The sequence below is a fragment of the Uranotaenia lowii genome, chromosome 3, assembly GCF_029784155.1.
Source record: "Uranotaenia lowii strain MFRU-FL chromosome 3, ASM2978415v1, whole genome shotgun sequence".
Taxonomy (NCBI): domain Eukaryota; kingdom Metazoa; phylum Arthropoda; class Insecta; order Diptera; family Culicidae; genus Uranotaenia; species Uranotaenia lowii.
Genome location: NC_073693.1, coordinates 118,410,206 through 118,428,982, shown reverse-complemented (window position 1 = coordinate 118,428,982; position 18,777 = coordinate 118,410,206). Strand labels below are relative to the sequence as shown.

Here is an 18,777-nt window from a genome sequence, read left to right as displayed (position 1 = left end):
ACAAAAAACTATCTAACATAATTTTTCCAAAGGTTTTAAACGTTTAGAATGAATCATAATCTCCCTAATGGTTGTCAGGGTTATTTAAATGGGGATGGTGTCCTTTTGTAAATTTAACAGAAACAAACATTCAACCCCTTTTCAAATGGACTTTTTCTACGGACTTATCTTCATGAAAGCTCTACTTAATTTGTCAAGATTAACAGGGATCTACATAAACTTGGTTTGCTTGAGATTGCAGAGTGTACATATGCTCTGAGCAAATCAAAAGGATACCAAATATCACGAAATTACTGAGTGCTGGCTTAATTTGTCGTATCATCTTTATGCTGCCAAATCTAAATGAAACTGAAACTTTTTTTGTCTGAAAAAAAAGAGTTTTGCAATAAACACTCAAAAACGCAATAGACTACCACATAAGTTTTGATAACAAGTAGGTCGACTTTTTAACGCACGTCTTAACATTTGCTGGATACTGAAAAAAAAAAAAGTACCTAGAGAACGTCCTTCAGTGAAAGAAAAAGCTTATTTTATAATACGTTCTGATAAATTCTAACTCAAAATTCAAAGTTTTGAAATCACTTCATGATCTTTGAGGTTAAAATCAAATGATATTTTTTCAAATTTTCTCGAAGTTCATACTCAAGAAAAATTAGCTAAAATTTTCAAAATGTAATTTGATATCAAAAGAAAATCCCAAAATTTCCACCTAAAGACATAAAGCTTAGTTCTTTTAGAAATGGGACACTTTCTTTTGCTAATAGCTCGTTTACTAGTAATCGGACATTCAAAATTTTAACAGCATTTTGTTGCCTGTAAAAAGAATTATCCGACCTATTTTTTTCAAAATTTTGAATTTACGTGTCTTTGAGATATTTACGATGCAAGAGAAAAAGAAAAAAATAATTTTGCACAATTTCCCTCAAAATCTATCATTATCAAATTACTAGCTGGCAAAACCGTTGATTATTCAAAGAATTACTGTGTGTGAGAGGTTGAAAAGTATGCAAACACTGTCCGAAATGTCCACAAAGTTCAAATTAAGCATTGGAGTGAAGCACATGATCGGCAACTACGGTTAAGCATCATCAGGGAAGTCAAGTCTCATACCAGCATTTTTAATTTTCAATAAGCGAAAAACTAAGGGTAGATCGTTGAAAAGTCCAAAAATTTTTACTCCGATAAGTTGAAAGAGTTGCCTAGTATAAGTAATTCAAATCTAACCTAAAACAACTATTTATTGCCAGTTACAGAGCTCGTAAGCTGTATAGCCGGTACCGAGGCTTTGGAACAGATGATTTCTGATGAATGACAAAACTTATGAAATACCCTATTTTAAACAAATTCCAGCGTTTGAATCCTTTGCCATGTCAGCTCATGGCAAGGTCCCGAGTATATTAAAGTATGTATTTGCTGGTTATTTTGTATAAAATTTAAGAATTTACCAAAATTCTGCTCCTGTGGAAAAAACCTACAATTTCCAAAACAAAAACTTTGGTTTTCACTGTTTTTAAAAGCCTAAAAAGAGTAATCTTGTATGTACCCTACGCAACCCACGATGTTGTTATTGATGTTATACTGATTATACTTTAAGTTCAATCTCATGATGGTTTTACTTCGTTATTGTCAGATTTTGCATGCAGAAATTCCATTAAAAATGCTATGAAAAGAGGCTCAAAAATAATCAAATTAGCTAATTTTGAAACAGCTGTATCCACTATATTGCCTTCCGTTTCTTTTAAAAGAGAATTATTAAACCGAAAGTAGCTGAAATTGAAGGGGGAGGATGTAGCCACCTAAAATACAGATTAGACGAAGTATAAGTTTGAAAAACTGACCGATATCATGACTGAAAAAAGTGTGCGCCTGCCGATGAGAGGTACCAAGAATAAAGTTGAACTTTTTCTTACAAAAAATGAAAAATATTTTTTTCAATTTTTTTTCCTGAATTATCATAAAATAACCTTCATTTCCTCCATAGAAAGTATTTTGGTCAAAGTAATGGTTTTTGAGATACACGCATTCGTAACTGTCCCATTTCTAAAAGAACTAAGCTTTAGAAGTGAGTCTTTTATTTCATGAAAAGTCTATCAAAAAATTGTGTCTACTTGTAGTCTTGCGAATAGATTTTTTGTTAGAGTTCAAGATTTGAACGGTGTTTTCAACTGTTTTTTTTTTTTCTTCGAAAGAAACAAACACAGAACCTCAAATGTCAAATGTCACATATCTCATAACTAAGTTTAAGCATTGTTTACGCTTCCCGTGAAAATGAACGTGAAAAAATCTTATTTTGTCAATAACTTAAAAAACGTATCACAACTAGTATTTGTAACATGGTGGAATCGATGGGGAATGCTTGAAAAATGAAAATCCAACTGGCCTTGTTGTTCAAAAACCATCTAGAACTGTTTTTATTTCGATTTTCCCGGTTTTTATCACGGAGTTTTCATCATGGCGGGGGAATCGTTTGATTTCCATCTTTCAACCATTCCCCATCGATTCGACTAAGTTAAAAAATCTAATTTAGTCGGGTTGTTGAGTTATTGACGAAATAAGATTTTTTAACGTTCATTTTCACGAAAAGTGTAACTGGGCTTTTAAGCGTAAATTTTTCGATGATATGATCATGATGAGTTAAGTAAGGTGGTCTCAAATGCTCAATTGCACGGTCAGCCATATTAATCAATGTTTTGACAGCTGGCTGAATTTTGTACGTAAAAGAGAGCTATGTGTTTGAGATTAAAAAATTATCAGAGTAAAAAAGTGTGTTTATGTCTGTGCACAAGCGAAGACCACTAATTTGGTACAGAAAAAGGAATAGCGATGAGTGTGAGCGGTGGAGGAATGCATTTTGTGGATTTCGAGATTAAAAATATATTATCCTTGAAATAGGTTGATTAGGACAGTTTTTGTATCAAATATTTTTGTTAAATTTTACTTTATCAGCACAACATATGGTTTGAATGGTGGAACTAGGACCTTGTTAGTTCACCCAAAATTTTGCCGTTACTCCAATTATGAGTTCTCAACATTTCAACGCCATTGGCAAAAGATGTCAACGCCTGCGGTGGTGATCCAATTTAAGACCGCCGGCATTAACCTCCCAGCACAACCGCATTGTGTATCGCTGAAGGAAACAAAATAAAAACGTATTGATCAGGTGGTACACTGGCTAAGCTGTCGAATGGGAAAGATGAAGATACAAAATTGATGTGGGATCGATTCTCACCGACGGCAATTGTTTTTTTTTTTTGTTCCCGGGATGAATAACCCATCAGGATACAAATTCAATACAACATTTTTCATGATTGGTATGAATGTTTGTAAAGAACCACTACATTCCTTCATAGTTTTGCCCGAGAGTTCGAGTCTTTATGCCAGTGACGCGAAAGCAAAATATTAAAGCATGGATCACTACAAATCTGGACGCGTTAAATAGGGTCTATCTCGGAGCTATGTAAACGAAATAAAAATGTTTTGTGCTCAAATTGTAGGGTTTTAACAGCACTTTTAAGGAAAAATAATAAAAAATTATTCCGATGTTGTTTTGATGAAGTTTCGTACTTTTCGTCGAGAACCACTCATCTAAGTTTGGACCAGTGTTCCGAATATCACTCAATTCTCATGAGAGACACTGAAACGTTTTCAACAGCGAAAGCAAAACCTAAATTGTCGGTTGGTTTATCTCCCAGTGGGGCAAAGATTGTGTTCGACAGCGCTGCTTCGAGAATCAAAGGAATAAAATTTGAAAGAGAGACGTTTCTTCTCCAGTTGGAATTCTCAACTGAGTGAGGAGCTACCTAATTTTCAGTTTTTTTTTTCAGTCAATAACTTTTCTTGCTCAATCACTCACTCACTTACTCGTTTACTGATCGATGATCCAATGCTGTCTGCCTGATACATCTTGCTTTGTTGTTGCTGTTGTTGGGGAGGATTAAAATAGTCATACAAACACGCAGGCAGTACGTATGAACATATGTTTCTGCCGCTTTGCCAGAAAGTACGCAGGCAGTATGAACCGATGCAAGGCCGCATTGATTGAGTTTGAGTGAGTGAGTGAGTGGATTTTCGAATTGGATCTTGTATCAGTCAGTGTCTCAATCACTTCTGATACACCAGGTAGTGAGCTTGAGAGATCGACTTAGATACGAGTCCGCTCTCGCTTTTGAATCTTGTTTACATTGACTTCGCATTGTCGCTCTGCCGATTCTCTAGGGAACAACAGGCAGCAGCAATCGGCTTTGAATGTTTCCAACTAGAAACCTATCATGAGCGTTTCTTCCGAGTGATTTTCGGAAGACTGGTTTGGACACCCTATTCACTGACCTCAGCGGCCATTCACTGCCCTCAGCGCCCATATTGTTCTACAATCTCTTCGTCTCTGTTGCATCCCGAGTCGTCCTACCATTCTTCTTCATTTTCTGATTAACAATTGCTCAACATTTTTCGATAGGGCGGAATTGAGGGCAGTTGGGTGGGTTGACGTCCTTTTCGACAAAATCCACCAGTTGGCCCGATTCCACTGTAGTACCTCTTCGATGTAGTGGCAGCTAGCTAAATCTAGCAAAAATTTAACTTGTTCTTTGTGAGATCTAACAAAAGGAAAAAAACATTTTTCAGGCACTCCTCCTAATACATTTCGGAGTCCATGGTCTTGTTTTTCACAAAAAACCGGGGTTTTTCGGCCGCAGCTCCAAATATCTTGCCAGATCAAACACTTTTCTGCAAAGTTATTCGCAAAAACGAATTTGAACTTGATGGGGACATCGCTCCGACCAGTGGCTTTGTAAAATTTTTGGTCAGGAAGCCTCCTCAAATCAGATTTCGCAATTTTTGAACCAGACCACATGTAACTTTTTTGGAACAAAACGAATCGTAATAAAATTTTCAGCACTGATAGAAGAAACATTTCCGAACAAAGAACTGTCAAAAAATTCCAGATCCGACAACTAGGAGCGCTATGGTATAATAAACAGTGCGTCCAGATTTCTGGTGATCCATGCTTTATATTAGGTGCAATGCACACTTCAGCGCATTTTCGGCACATAGTTAGCTCCGATTGACATTGAAATTCTGCAACCACTTCTTATGGTTTCGTCAATAGTAAGTTGAAAAGATTTTCATCATACATTTGTAACACTTGTTTTTGTTCACCCAGTGGAGTGGGATGAAAAGGGGGCTTATTTAAGTGACCATTCTATGAAACTTTCAGATGCTTGTGCGATTAGTTTTCATGATCTGTATTCCACAACATGTTTTGGTAAAACGAAGCGGTTTGAAATATATTTTTTTTTAAGTCATGTTCGAAATTTTGTTTGCCATTTGCCAAATTTGCAGATCTGGTACATCACTATTTGCTGTTTTTACAAACAACACCATGATATGAAATTTAGTAAATATTTCATGCTAAAAATGATTTCATTTTCAAAAAATTTCCGAAAACAAAGAGTAAATTTATTTTTTTATATTATTTCCTTATTGTTTTAGATCTTTAGATACTCGATTCATTAAATTTTTTTAAAATTTTGTCCCGATAAGAGCCATGTACCTTATCACGGCCCTTATTACTATAACGTAAAAACACTATTCTGACACGTAACTGTATGCCAATCTTACAAAAATAAATATAGTGAAGCAAGCAACATTTCTTTTAATTAAATGGCTCAAATGGATTATCATTGATGCATTTAAAGGATGTACCATTAGACTGAGTCGATTTGGGGTCATTTTTTGAATTTCTCAAACCCTGGGGTCTTAAATGCTTCGTTTCAAAACTCATCCATTATTTTTTGCAGAATTATAAAGTAACGTTTACATGACTAAATTTAAAAAAATTGTAGATTTGTAGGGAAAATGGAATATTGTGTACTAAAAAATCAACATCATTTTTGTTTTTTTTTCTGTGGAACGGAGCTTGTGCTTATGGTTTTTGTGTCAATTTTTGAAATCTCCGCTTAACAACATTCTTATCTAAAAAAAATAGCTATTTAATAAGGGTATGTCTTTTGGCATTGATAAACAATAAATTCAATTGACATCACTGCTGGGTGCCTAGCGAGGTATTGCATGCCTACTTTTCATGCAATGCTTTGCGAGGCAAAAGAAGTGATGCCAATTGAATTTATTGTTTATCAATGGCAAAAAGTAAACCCCTCTTAAACAGCTAATAACTTTTTTGCCTAATAAGATACGAAGGTACGGTCTTGGCATATTGGCACAAAAACCATAAGCAGACTCGGTTCCACAGAAGAAACAAAAATAATGTTGATTTTTCAAAATATTCAATTTTCTCATACAAACCTAAAAGTTTGAATTCCCTCCTGTAAACGTTACTTGGAAATTCTGCAAAAGTCATGGATGAGTTATGAGCCAAAACGAAGCTTTTTAGACCCCAGGGTTCGAGCTATTCGAAAATGATCCCAAATCGACTCAGTCTAGTTTAGCATATCAAATTGCAACTCTTTGCTAATGTTGGGGAAAATAATCTATAGGATATTTTTTCTTGAAAATTAGCGTAAAGGTAGCTGAAAATGTATATTTTCTAAAATATGTTTTTATTTTTGCTGTATTTTAAAAGTTAAAAAAATTAGAGTCACTGAAAAAAAAATTGAGCATAAAGATAAAAAACTAAATTCATTTTTATCCTTTAAATGGAAGGCTTTCCTGATGGATACTTAGAAAATCAAAAATTTAATATTATAGAAAATATCCGAAAACTACGATAAGAAATTTAAATTGTAGTTCTTCTCCATAATATTACATTTAGATTGAGCACGAGAAAGTTTTCAGATTTCTAAACAACAAAACAAGAACGCAACATAGATAATTGAGAAGGTCTATACTTATTAATATTAGGGGAGAGTGGGGTAAAATAGGCTACTCTCAATACCTCAGCTGTATGTTGAAATAAAAATCTCAATCCAACTGACATCGTCTACGCTTTGCGTAAGCATGTTTTTCTATATGTTGTTGACTTATGTACGTATCACATGCTTCTATTATCTTACTAGCATAATTACTTACATAATTAAACAAGCATCCTCAAAATTGCATCCGTGGGAGACCTAAAGTACAAAACAAAAAAAAACTCATACGATTATTATCTTAGTTTTGTGACAAAAATGACAAAAATGACAAAAAATGACAAAAATGACAAAAATGACAAAAATGACAAAAATGACAAAAATGACAAAAATGACAAAAATGACAAAAATGACAAAAATGACAAAAATGACAAAAATGACAAAAATGACAAAAATGACAAAAATGACAAAAATGACAAAAATGACAAAAATGACAAAAATGACAAAAATGACAAAAATGACAAAAATGACAAAAATGACAAAAATGACAAAAATGACAAAAATGACAAAAATGACAAAAATGACAAAAATGACAAAATGACAAAAATGACAAAAATGACAAAAATGACAAAAATGACAAAAATGACAAAAATGACAAAAATGACAAAAATGACAAAAATGACAAAAATGACAAAAATGACAAAAATGACAAAAATGACAAAAATGACAAAAATGACAAAAATGACAAAAATGACAAAAATGACAAAAATGACAAAAATGACAAAAATGACAAAAATGACAAAAATGACAAAAATGACAAAAATGACAAAAATGACAAAAATGACAAAAATGACAAAAATGACAAAAATGACAAAAATGACAAAAATGACAAAAATGACAAAAATGACAAAAATGACAAAAATGACAAAAATGACAAAAATGACAAAAATGACAAAAATGACAAAAATGACAAAAATGACAAAAATGACAAAAATGACAAAAATGACAAAAATGACAAAAATGACAAAAATGACAAAAATGACAAAAATGACAAAAATGACAAAAATGACAAAAATGACAAAAATGACAAAAATGACAAAAATGACAAAAATGACAAAAATGACAAAAATGACAAAAATGACAAAAATGACAAAAATGACAAAAATGACAAAAATGACAAAAATGACAAAAATGACAAAAATGACAAAAATGACAAAAATGACAAAAATGACAAAAATGACAAAAATGACAAAAATGACAAAAATGACAAAAATGACAAAAATGACAAAAATGACAAAAATGACAAAAATGACAAAAATGACAAAAATGACAAAAATGACAAAAATGACAAAAATGACAAAAATGACAAAAATGACAAAAATGACAAAAATGACAAAAATGACAAAAATGACAAAAATGACAAAAATGACAAAAATGACAAAAATGACAAAAATGACAAAAATGACAAAAATGACAAAAATGACAAAAATGACAAAAATGACAAAAATGACAAAAATGACAAAAATGACAAAAATGACAAAAATGACAAAAATGACAAAAATGACAAAAATGACAAAAATGACAAAAATGACAAAAATGACAAAAATGACAAAAATGACAAAAATGACAAAAATGACAAAAATGACAAAAATGACAAAAATGACAAAAATGACAAAAATGACAAAAATGACAAAAATGACAAAAATGACAAAAATGACAAAAATGACAAAAATGACAAAAATGACAAAAATGACAAAAATGACAAAAATGACAAAAATGACAAAAATGACAAAAATGACAAAAATGACAAAAATGACAAAAATGACAAAAATGACAAAAATGACAAAAATGACAAAAATGACAAAAATGACAAAAATGACAAAAATGACAAAAATGACAAAAATGACAAAAATGACAAAAATGACAAAAATGACAAAAATGACAAAAATGACAAAAATGACAAAAATGACAAAAATGACAAAAATGACAAAAATGACAAAAATGACAAAAATGACAAAAATGACAAAAATGACAAAAATGACAAAAATGACAAAAATGACAAAAATGACAAAAATGACAAAAATGACAAAAATGACAAAAATGACAAAAATGACAAAAATGACAAAAATGACAAAAATGACAAAAATGACAAAAATGACAAAAATGACAAAAATGACAAAAATGACAAAAATGACAAAAATGACAAAAATGACAAAAATGACAAAAATGACAAAAATGACAAAAATGACAAAAATGACAAAAATGACAAAAATGACAAAAATGACAAAAATGACAAAAATGACAAAAATGACAAAAATGACAAAAATGACAAAAATGACAAAAATGACAAAAATGACAAAAATGACAAAAATGACAAAAATGACAAAAATGACAAAAATGACAAAAATGACAAAAATGACAAAAATGACAAAAATGACAAAAATGACAAAAATGACAAAAATGACAAAAATGACAAAAATGACAAAAATGACAAAAATGACAAAAATGACAAAAATGACAAAAATGACAAAAATGACAAAAATGACAAAAATGACAAAAATGACAAAAATGACAAAAATGACAAAAATGACAAAAATGACAAAAATGACAAAAATGACAAAAATGACAAAAATGACAAAAATGACAAAAATGACAAAAATGACAAAAATGACAAAAATGACAAAAATGACAAAAATGACAAAAATGACAAAAATGACAAAAATGACAAAAATGACAAAAATGACAAAAATGACAAAAATGACAAAAATGACAAAAATGACAAAAATGACAAAAATGACAAAAATGACAAAAATGACAAAAATGACAAAAATGACAAAAATGACAAAAATGACAAAAATGACAAAAATGACAAAAATGACAAAAATGACAAAAATGACAAAAATGACAAAAATGACAAAAATGACAAAAATGACAAAAATGACAAAAATGACAAAAATGACAAAAATGACAAAAATGACAAAAATGACAAAAATGACAAAAATGACAAAAATGACAAAAATGACAAAAATGACAAAAATGACAAAAATGACAAAAATGACAAAAATGACAAAAATGACAAAAATGACAAAAATGACAAAAATGACAAAAATGACAAAAATGACAAAAATGACAAAAATGACAAAAATGACAAAAATGACAAAAATGACAAAAATGACAAAAATGACAAAAATGACAAAAATGACAAAAATGACAAAAATGACAAAAATGACAAAAATGACAAAAATGACAAAAATGACAAAAATGACAAAAATGACAAAAATGACAAAAATGACAAAAATGACAAAAATGACAAAAATGACAAAAATGACAAAAATGACAAAAATGACAAAAATGACAAAAATGACAAAAATGACAAAAATGACAAAAATGACAAAAATGACAAAAATGACAAAAATGACAAAAATGACAAAAATGACAAAAATGACAAAAATGACAAAAATGACAAAAATGACAAAAATGACAAAAATGACAAAAATGACAAAAATGACAAAAATGACAAAAATGACAAAAATGACAAAAATGACAAAAATGACAAAAATGACAAAAATGACAAAAATGACAAAAATGACAAAAATGACAAAAATGACAAAAATGACAAAAATGACAAAAATGACAAAAATGACAAAAATGACAAAAATGACAAAAATGACAAAAATGACAAAAATGACAAAAATGACAAAAATGACAAAAATGACAAAAATGACAAAAATGACAAAAATGACAAAAATGACAAAAATGACAAAAATGACAAAAATGACAAAAATGACAAAAATGACAAAAATGACAAAAATGACAAAAATGACAAAAATGACAAAAATGACAAAAATGACAAAAATGACAAAAATGACAAAAATGACAAAAATGACAAAAATGACAAAAATGACAAAAATGACAAAAATGACAAAAATGACAAAAATGACAAAAATGACAAAAATGACAAAAATGACAAAAATGACAAAAATGACAAAAATGACAAAAATGACAAAAATGACAAAAATGACAAAAATGACAAAAATGACAAAAATGACAAAAATGACAAAAATGACAAAAATGACAAAAATGACAAAAATGACAAAAATGACAAAAATGACAAAAATGACAAAAATGACAAAAATGACAAAAATGACAAAAATGACAAAAATGACAAAAATGACAAAAATGACAAAAATGACAAAAATGACAAAAATGACAAAAATGACAAAAATGACAAAAATGACAAAAATGACAAAAATGACAAAAATGACAAAAATGACAAAAATGACAAAAATGACAAAAATGACAAAAATGACAAAAATGACAAAAATGACAAAAATGACAAAAATGACAAAAATGACAAAAATGACAAAAATGACAAAAATGACAAAAATGACAAAAATGACAAAAATGACAAAAATGACAAAAATGACACAAATGACAAAAATGACAAAAATGACAAAAATGACAAAAATGACAAAAATGACAAAAATGACAAAAATGACAAAAATGACAAAAATGACAAAAATGACAAAAATGACAAAAATGACAAAAATGACAAAAATGACAAAAATGACAAAAATGACAAAAATGACAAAAATGACAAAAATGACAAAAATGACAAAAATGACAAAAATGACAAAAATGACAAAAATGACAAAAATGACAAAAATGACAAAAATGACAAAAATGACAAAAATGACAAAAATGACAAAAATGACAAAAATGACAAAAATGACAAAAATGACAAAAATGACAAAAATGACAAAAATGACAAAAATGACAAAAATGACAAAAATGACAAAAACGACAAAAATGACAAAAATGACAAAAATGACAAAAATGACAAAAATGACAAAAATGACAAAAATGACAAAAATGACAAAAATGACAAATATGACAAATATGACATAAATGACAAATGTGGATTCATGTGGAAAAGAAATTATTGATGAAATATCAATAAGTCACACAAACGCAACCAATTTGCAAATCATTGCTTGTGGGTAGTCATGGGCCTCATATTAGGGTATCTTGGGCCACATATATATTGGTGTTTTTATACACATTCAGAACTAAAAATACGTCATTATTATCTGAAAAGTTTTTTTATGCCAAATGAAGAGTTATGAAAAATATTTTGTCCATCTTACTGGAACGTTCGGGAGGCAGGTTTTAGGAACTATTCGATTATACTCAACTCTCTTTTTTATTTCCTCACCTGAAATTGCTTTAGAATAACAAAATGTTTTTGAAATATCAGTTTTGGGTCAACTCATAAACTTTGTACGTTATCTAGTCAATTTGAGTTTGGTAGCCCACGTTTCCCCACAGTTTTTCAAAATAAAAAAAATCCTTTTTTTATAACAGTCAGAACATGGAAAATTAATGTATTTAAAGAAAAAAAATGCATTACCCACGTTTCCCCACAGTTTTTCAAAATAAAAAAAATCCTTTTTTTATAACAGTCAGAACATGGAAAATTAATGTATTTAAAGAAAAAAAATGCATTATGATATTTTAAAAATGAAGAAAAACTGTCCTTTATTTCATTTTCCTTTTATCTTTCATAATAAAGACGTTTGAAGCAAAGAAAAAAAGTGGTCCATGATACCCAACTCTCCCCTCATATATTTGAGACTATAGTTAAAGTTAATTACTCTTGCATGGTCCGTCCAATTTGCAAGCAATTTATTTGTCGTTGTGTTACTCTTCGTGCGAAGTAAAACACAAAGAAGCGATAATTTCGAAAATGTTTTTGAGGAATTTGATAATCAATTTTTAGTTTTTTAATTGGTTTGAGTTTTATTTTCTGGTGTGATTGTCGTAACATTGTGAAATTATATTCTGAATCTGATTGTTATTCTTAAAAAATATCCTGAATCGGGCTTCGAGATATAGAAATTGCATCCTTATTTGAACGTTCTGTAAAAACTAGATTATCAGTTCGATCTTTAATTTAAATTTGAAGGATATTTCCAAAATTGTGTTCTTTATTTTTTTTTTTTGATATTTTTTCTAATTGTTCATATTTGAGTGTTCATATCCATAAAATTGTATGTGCTCAATAAATATAGGCAGCCATTCGTTGTCTAAAGGATAACGTTCAAGTCTTTGGCATTTGTTAAATGCTAGCCATCATATCCTTAAAAGATGTACGCCTTAGTTTTGAGTAAAACCTCTTTAAACAAACATGAAGTGTTCAATGATACTGATGAATCTCGTTTCTTGCTTCTGGAACTATGTGTTGATTCTAATTATAACTTTTTGTTCTATGCAAATAAACTTTTGAAATCCTAAATTCCGTTTAGTTTAAGAGCGTCCGAGCATGAAAGATAGTGAGGTGAATTTGCAAATGTTTCCTAATGTTCCATTTCTTAAGGCAGCTAATTAATTCTTTGGCATCACAAAATGTTACCATAAAATATCAAATAGATTCAGCAATGCAATGGAATATTTCAAAGCTATCGTTTTAAGGTTTTATTGGGTCTGTAAAAAAATGTCAGTCATATTGGCCAATACTATTTTCCTTGAGTTTCTTCAAGGATTTGACACTCACTTAAATGACTGTTTATAAATTGACAAAACAAATTAACGGCGATAAAATATCTTAAAATGTAACAAATCATGACTCTGAACCAAAAACAAACTATTTTCGATAACATGCACTTTGCCAGCAAGTTGCGATTTTTTCGCCCCATAGAAAGAATCCACATCTAAGTATCCATCTCAACTCAACAGTACTACGTGAAGATTACAGTCAGTGACTATGAAAATTTTCGCCAAAACTTACTAAATACATTAATGTCGTTTTTTTTTCTTCACTGGCGCGGGGCAAAACTTTTTCAGAATAAACAAACAAAATCATCACCCGGGACGATGCAATTACATGGTTGCTATGCTCACCCTTATGCTTACCCCCAACACTGACAACTTCTACGGGTTGCAAACCTCGAGCAAAATAGGTGGACCACTGAATTATTAAACGAACACATTGACATCGACAGACAAAACTATTGGATAACTAGTTTGCCACTGCTAATAAACGAAAACACTAAAAGATGGATAAGCATCAGTAAGCCTTGATTGCTTTAAAAAAAAATGGAAATTGGGTGATTTTTATTTGATACTAATAAAAACTAATAATTGATTATCAAATTCCACAAAAACATTCCCGAAATTATCGTTTCGCTGCATGCAAATCGGATAAACTCGGTGAGAGTAATTCGTGTTCGCACATGGCTCCAGTTTTACATAAAAGAAGATGTGCTGGAAAAAAATAAAGGCGAAAATGAAATTTCTTTGAATTTTTGCGTAAATTTCATTATTTATTTTTCTTTTGAACTTTTGTTGGATTTTCCAAAGCAAACAATCTAATTTCAATTTTTTTTTCAATAAGATTTGAAAGCAAACTGTTTATAGTTGATTTGAAAACCACTGTTTCAGTGTTTTTACTCAATACTGATATTATATCTGAGAATCTGAGAAAGTCGTCATTTAAGCACAACTTTCCCATATGTTTGGATAACGGTCGCTATCAAGCCTAATCTATTTTGAATTTGATCTTCATCGAAGATTGCATTTTATCTTTGAAATATTTACAATCAGAGCAAAGTAATTTTGAAGATTCACAAGAGACACAGTGAACAATTGATAAAAATGAATCAAATTTAAATCAGTCAATCATTCTTTTCACGAAGCAACAGAATGTTCTTTCCATTCGAGAATAAAGGTCTGAAATGCCAACTCAATTATCACCTTTCCAACTGATGCCCATCATTGAGTGCTTTCAACCGGGAGGGCAGTCACGAGAGATGGAATGCTTCCAGAAATTCAATCATGCCCTAGCTAGCTAGTCGGTATAGCGATCCGTTGCAATCAGATTGTGCCTTCTGGATGGAAAACCGTTCATGGATTTTTCTTCCTTCCCCTCCAGGCAGCCAATCTGCAGCTGCATCATGATGGGAGCTCAAACATTTTGAACATCGCATCGCATCGTCCATTTTGCCAGTCCATTTGTACGCCACTTGTAGAATCCCTTTCAACCGAACCTTTAAATATTCATCTACTTATGTACATTTAAAACAAGAACCATAAGCTCTTGTTAGAAGAGCGCATAATGCACACACCCCTCCTTTAGCGAATGATGTTCTTCGTGTCCGTGGAACTAGTCCCGGGTTTTTTTTTCTTATTTTTGGTGTCTACTAATATATAAAGCTCTATACCTAGCTGTGTATACTAAAATAAAACCCTCTACCCCGGTTTCTAGCAAAGAGTAGAGAAATGTGTGAACCCGTCCGGTGCCAAAGCATTCTGTCATGATTTAATGCAACTAGTGATAGCACTTTCTTGCCACTGAACCCTTCTTTGCTTCACATTTATCCTACTAGACACGGTTCTACTAGAGAGACCGTTTTCTATCAGTGTATCCTACAAAAAAAAATACTTGCATGCAATCGGTCAAAAGACTTGAAGAGAATTTTCACACTTCTTTAGTATTCAAGAAGATTGAAAACGTACAAAACCACTACATGCTTAAACGTTCTCAGACACTCTACTAATGGAGATGAAATCTGTAATCACAGGCTTTTCTTACAACTTTTCATAACAGTTATTTTTATAAAAATAAGATTTTCTGTTCCTAGTCTATGGAACATATGAAATTGTCCACTACATCGTTTTCTGTATTGACTCTACTAAACGAAAAAAGAAAAATGGATAAATGGAACTAGTCTGATCTATTCAAAATTTGTGAAATACTTAGTTTCAATCTTTATACGACACTGAAACTCGTATTGGATGGAACTGACAAAAAAAAGTGTAACATGGTTTCTACGAATGCCATTGGCCTCGGTTACATTCCAGAGGGCAGAAATAAAGTCAACAGTTCTCAGCTCGAGTCATTTATCATTCCTGCTGTAAGGGCTAGAATTTATCTAAATTAAAATATTTCGAGCACCGGATAGATGAAAACTACCACTTTACTTGTACCAACCTGCCTCAACAGGAAGTCGAAGTAGGGGGAAACAAGAATTTCTCTTCACTTGTTTATTTTTTTGTATCCTTCCCAAAGCCAAACATGGAAAGATATCATTAATTTCGCAGACGCACAAGATAAGGAACAATAACTCGACTACACTCGCAGCATTTGGCTAGCCGGAGCCGGAAATTTATGCAAATGGGTTTTGATTGAACACAAAGCTCTGACTCCGGCGAATGATTTATGGCAAGTGCGGTCATCCTTGGTTGGGTTTCATGATAATGGCGGAAATCTATTATTTCCAGCATAAGTCCAGCGATTGCTCGAATCGATGGAAATTTTGGCTCTCGACGATGTTCTGCTTGGCATGGAAATTGATATTGTCTACTGTTTATCGTTTTTTTTTTTCGTTTTTTTTGGTACGCTGACCATACACGTTTCAACCGTTTGTCAAACAACAGTCAAGTGTTAGATCAACCAATGGAACGTGTATGAAGCGCAGTTGACATCCCACCTGAAGAACATGTACTAACTAAATTCCCTCTCGGTAGGGTGTGAAGAAACGGGAATCCGGCGGACCGAACGAGATCGTGGCCTGTACCAGCTGTGCGGGAGGAACCAGCCCATGCACGCACTCAGCAAACAATGGCTGTGCTACCGAGGTGAGTACGGAAAAATTCAGGGAAATAATGCTAGGTAGTAACTAAAATCTTCTATATTTGGATCATCATATTTACAATCCAATTATAAAGGATATGAGTTATTCCAATCTTTTACTCTAACATGCATTCTGATTATAGTGAATAATATTTCAACTATAAATATGATGCAGTATTTTTTTTAAATATATCTTTATTTGTATCAATTCATCATTACATTTATATTACATTATTACATTAAATTAGGTGTTCAGCTCAATAATGAGCTGTTCAGAGCCCTATAGTTAACTAGATAATAAAAATTTATTTATAAGCTTTAAACTTGCTGAGCGCAATCCAGTATTTAATGTAGGAGAACATCCTGTAATGGCAAAAATATTTTAAACTTAAAACTAAACACTATCCTAAAATAAAACTAATTATAAAGAGAACGAATCTCTGCGATGGAAGACTGCATCGATTTGCCTCTGAAGTTGGAGATGATTTTGTTGGTCATCTCTTCGATAGATTCCATGCCCGCAATCCGATGAAGATCTTCGGTGCTGTGCCAAGGTGGAAGCCGCAAAATCATTTTCAGAACCTTGTTCTGAATCCTCTGGATGGCTTTTTTCCTCGTCGCGCAGCAGCTAGACCAAATCAGAACTGCATACATTATCGCTGGTCGAAACACCTGTTTGTAGATTAGCATCTTATTTCGCTGACACAACCTGGATTTCCTGTTGATGAGAGAATAAAGAGATTTAGTGTATTTATTACATTTTGATTGAATATCTTCAATGTGATTTTTAAAAGTAAGATTCCGATCAAGTGTGAGTCCCAAGTACTTCACGTGATCAGACCATTCTAATGAAACCCCATTAAAAGTTATGGAATGATTTTCATTAGGTTTTAAAAATTTAGCTCTTGGCTTATGGGGAAATAAAAAAAAGTTGAGTTTTGGAAGCGCTAGGAGAAATTTTCCATATTTTTAAGTAATTCAAAAAGGAATTTAAATTTTGTTGCAATCTACTGCGTACCACCCGTAAATTTCGACCTTTGGCTGAAAGCAAAGTATCATCAGCAAATAATCTTCTACCTTTTCCTTCTGGTACATCAGGAAGATCAGAAGTAAAAATATTGTATAAAATCGGCCCAAGTATACTACCCTGAGGGACACCAGCTCTAATGGGTATCCTTTCAGAGCATGAATTTTGATAGCTTACTTGCAAAGTTCGGCTAGTCAAATAATTTTGAATAATTTTAGTGAGGTATACAAGAAAATCAAATCGAGCTAATTTAGCTACTAAACCTTTGTGCCAAACACTGTCAAATGCTTTTTCAATATCAAGAAGAGCAACACCAGTTGAATAACCTTCAGATTTGTTAGCGTTAATCATATTAGTTACACTCAAAAGTTGATGTGTAGTAGAATGTCCATGACGAAAACCAAATTGTTCATCAGGGAAAATAGAATTCTGATTAATGTGAATCATCATTCTATTCGAAATAACTCTCTCAAATAGTTTACTTAAAGAAGGAAGCAAACTAATTGGTCGAAAACTTGAAGGCTCTGAAGCACTTTTTCCAGGTTTCAAAATTGGAGTTACTTTGGCATTTTTCCATTTATTGGGAAAATAAGCCAAGTGAAAACATTCATTGAAGATTTTAACTAAAAAATGTAAAGTGCTTTCAGGCAACTTTTTAATAAGAATATAGAAAATCCCACCTTCCCCCGGAGCTTTCATATTTTTAAATTTTTTGAAAATCAATTTAAGTTCATCAATATTTGTCTCACAGGAACTTTCAAATACATAAATTCAAGGGAAATTTGAGCATCAATTGGACTAACAACGTTTAAATTAAAATCATGAGCAGACTCAAACTGGTGGGCTAATTTTTTAGCTTTTTCTGCGTTAGTTAAAAGAAGTTTATCCCCATCTTTCAAAGTAGGAATTGGCTTCTGGGGCTTTTTCAGAATTTTAGTTAATTTCCAAAACGGCTTTGAGTAGGGTTTTATGTCCTCTACTGCTTTAGCAAAATTTTCATTACGGATGAAATTTAAACTACGTTTGATCTCTTTTTGAAGGTCGCAATAAATAAATTTCAAATAAGGATCCCTAGTACGTTGATATTGGCGTCGACGTATGTTTTTCAGTCGTATCAAAAACTGAAGATCATCATCAATTAAAGGTTGATTAAATTTATGTTTAACTTTGGGTATTGAAGCGGCTTTAGCATTGACTATTGAAGTTGTCAAATTTTCTACAGCCAAATCAATATCTTCAATTGAATTCAGTGGAATGTTTACATCCAAATTACGTTCAATAAAATTACTATATCGCTCCCAGTCAGCTTTTTGAAA

General features: G+C 31.4%; 1 protein-coding gene across 25 annotated transcripts in view; it reads left to right on the top strand.

Annotated features, from left to right (window-relative positions):
- LOC129755407 (gamma-aminobutyric acid receptor subunit alpha-4) overlaps positions 1–18,777 on the top strand; it is a 706,839-nt gene that overhangs the window by 668,457 nt on the left and 19,605 nt on the right. For 16 of the 25 annotated variants that reach the window (XM_055751878.1, XM_055751872.1, XM_055751879.1 and 13 more), the window contains one exon: positions 16,329–16,439. In XM_055751878.1, the coding sequence (XP_055607853.1) occupies positions 16,329–16,439 (111 nt within the window). The remainder of the gene's footprint in view (positions 1–16,328; positions 16,440–18,777) is intronic. The other 9 variants (XM_055751892.1, XM_055751889.1, XM_055751886.1 and 6 more) reach the window with 1 other exon arrangement.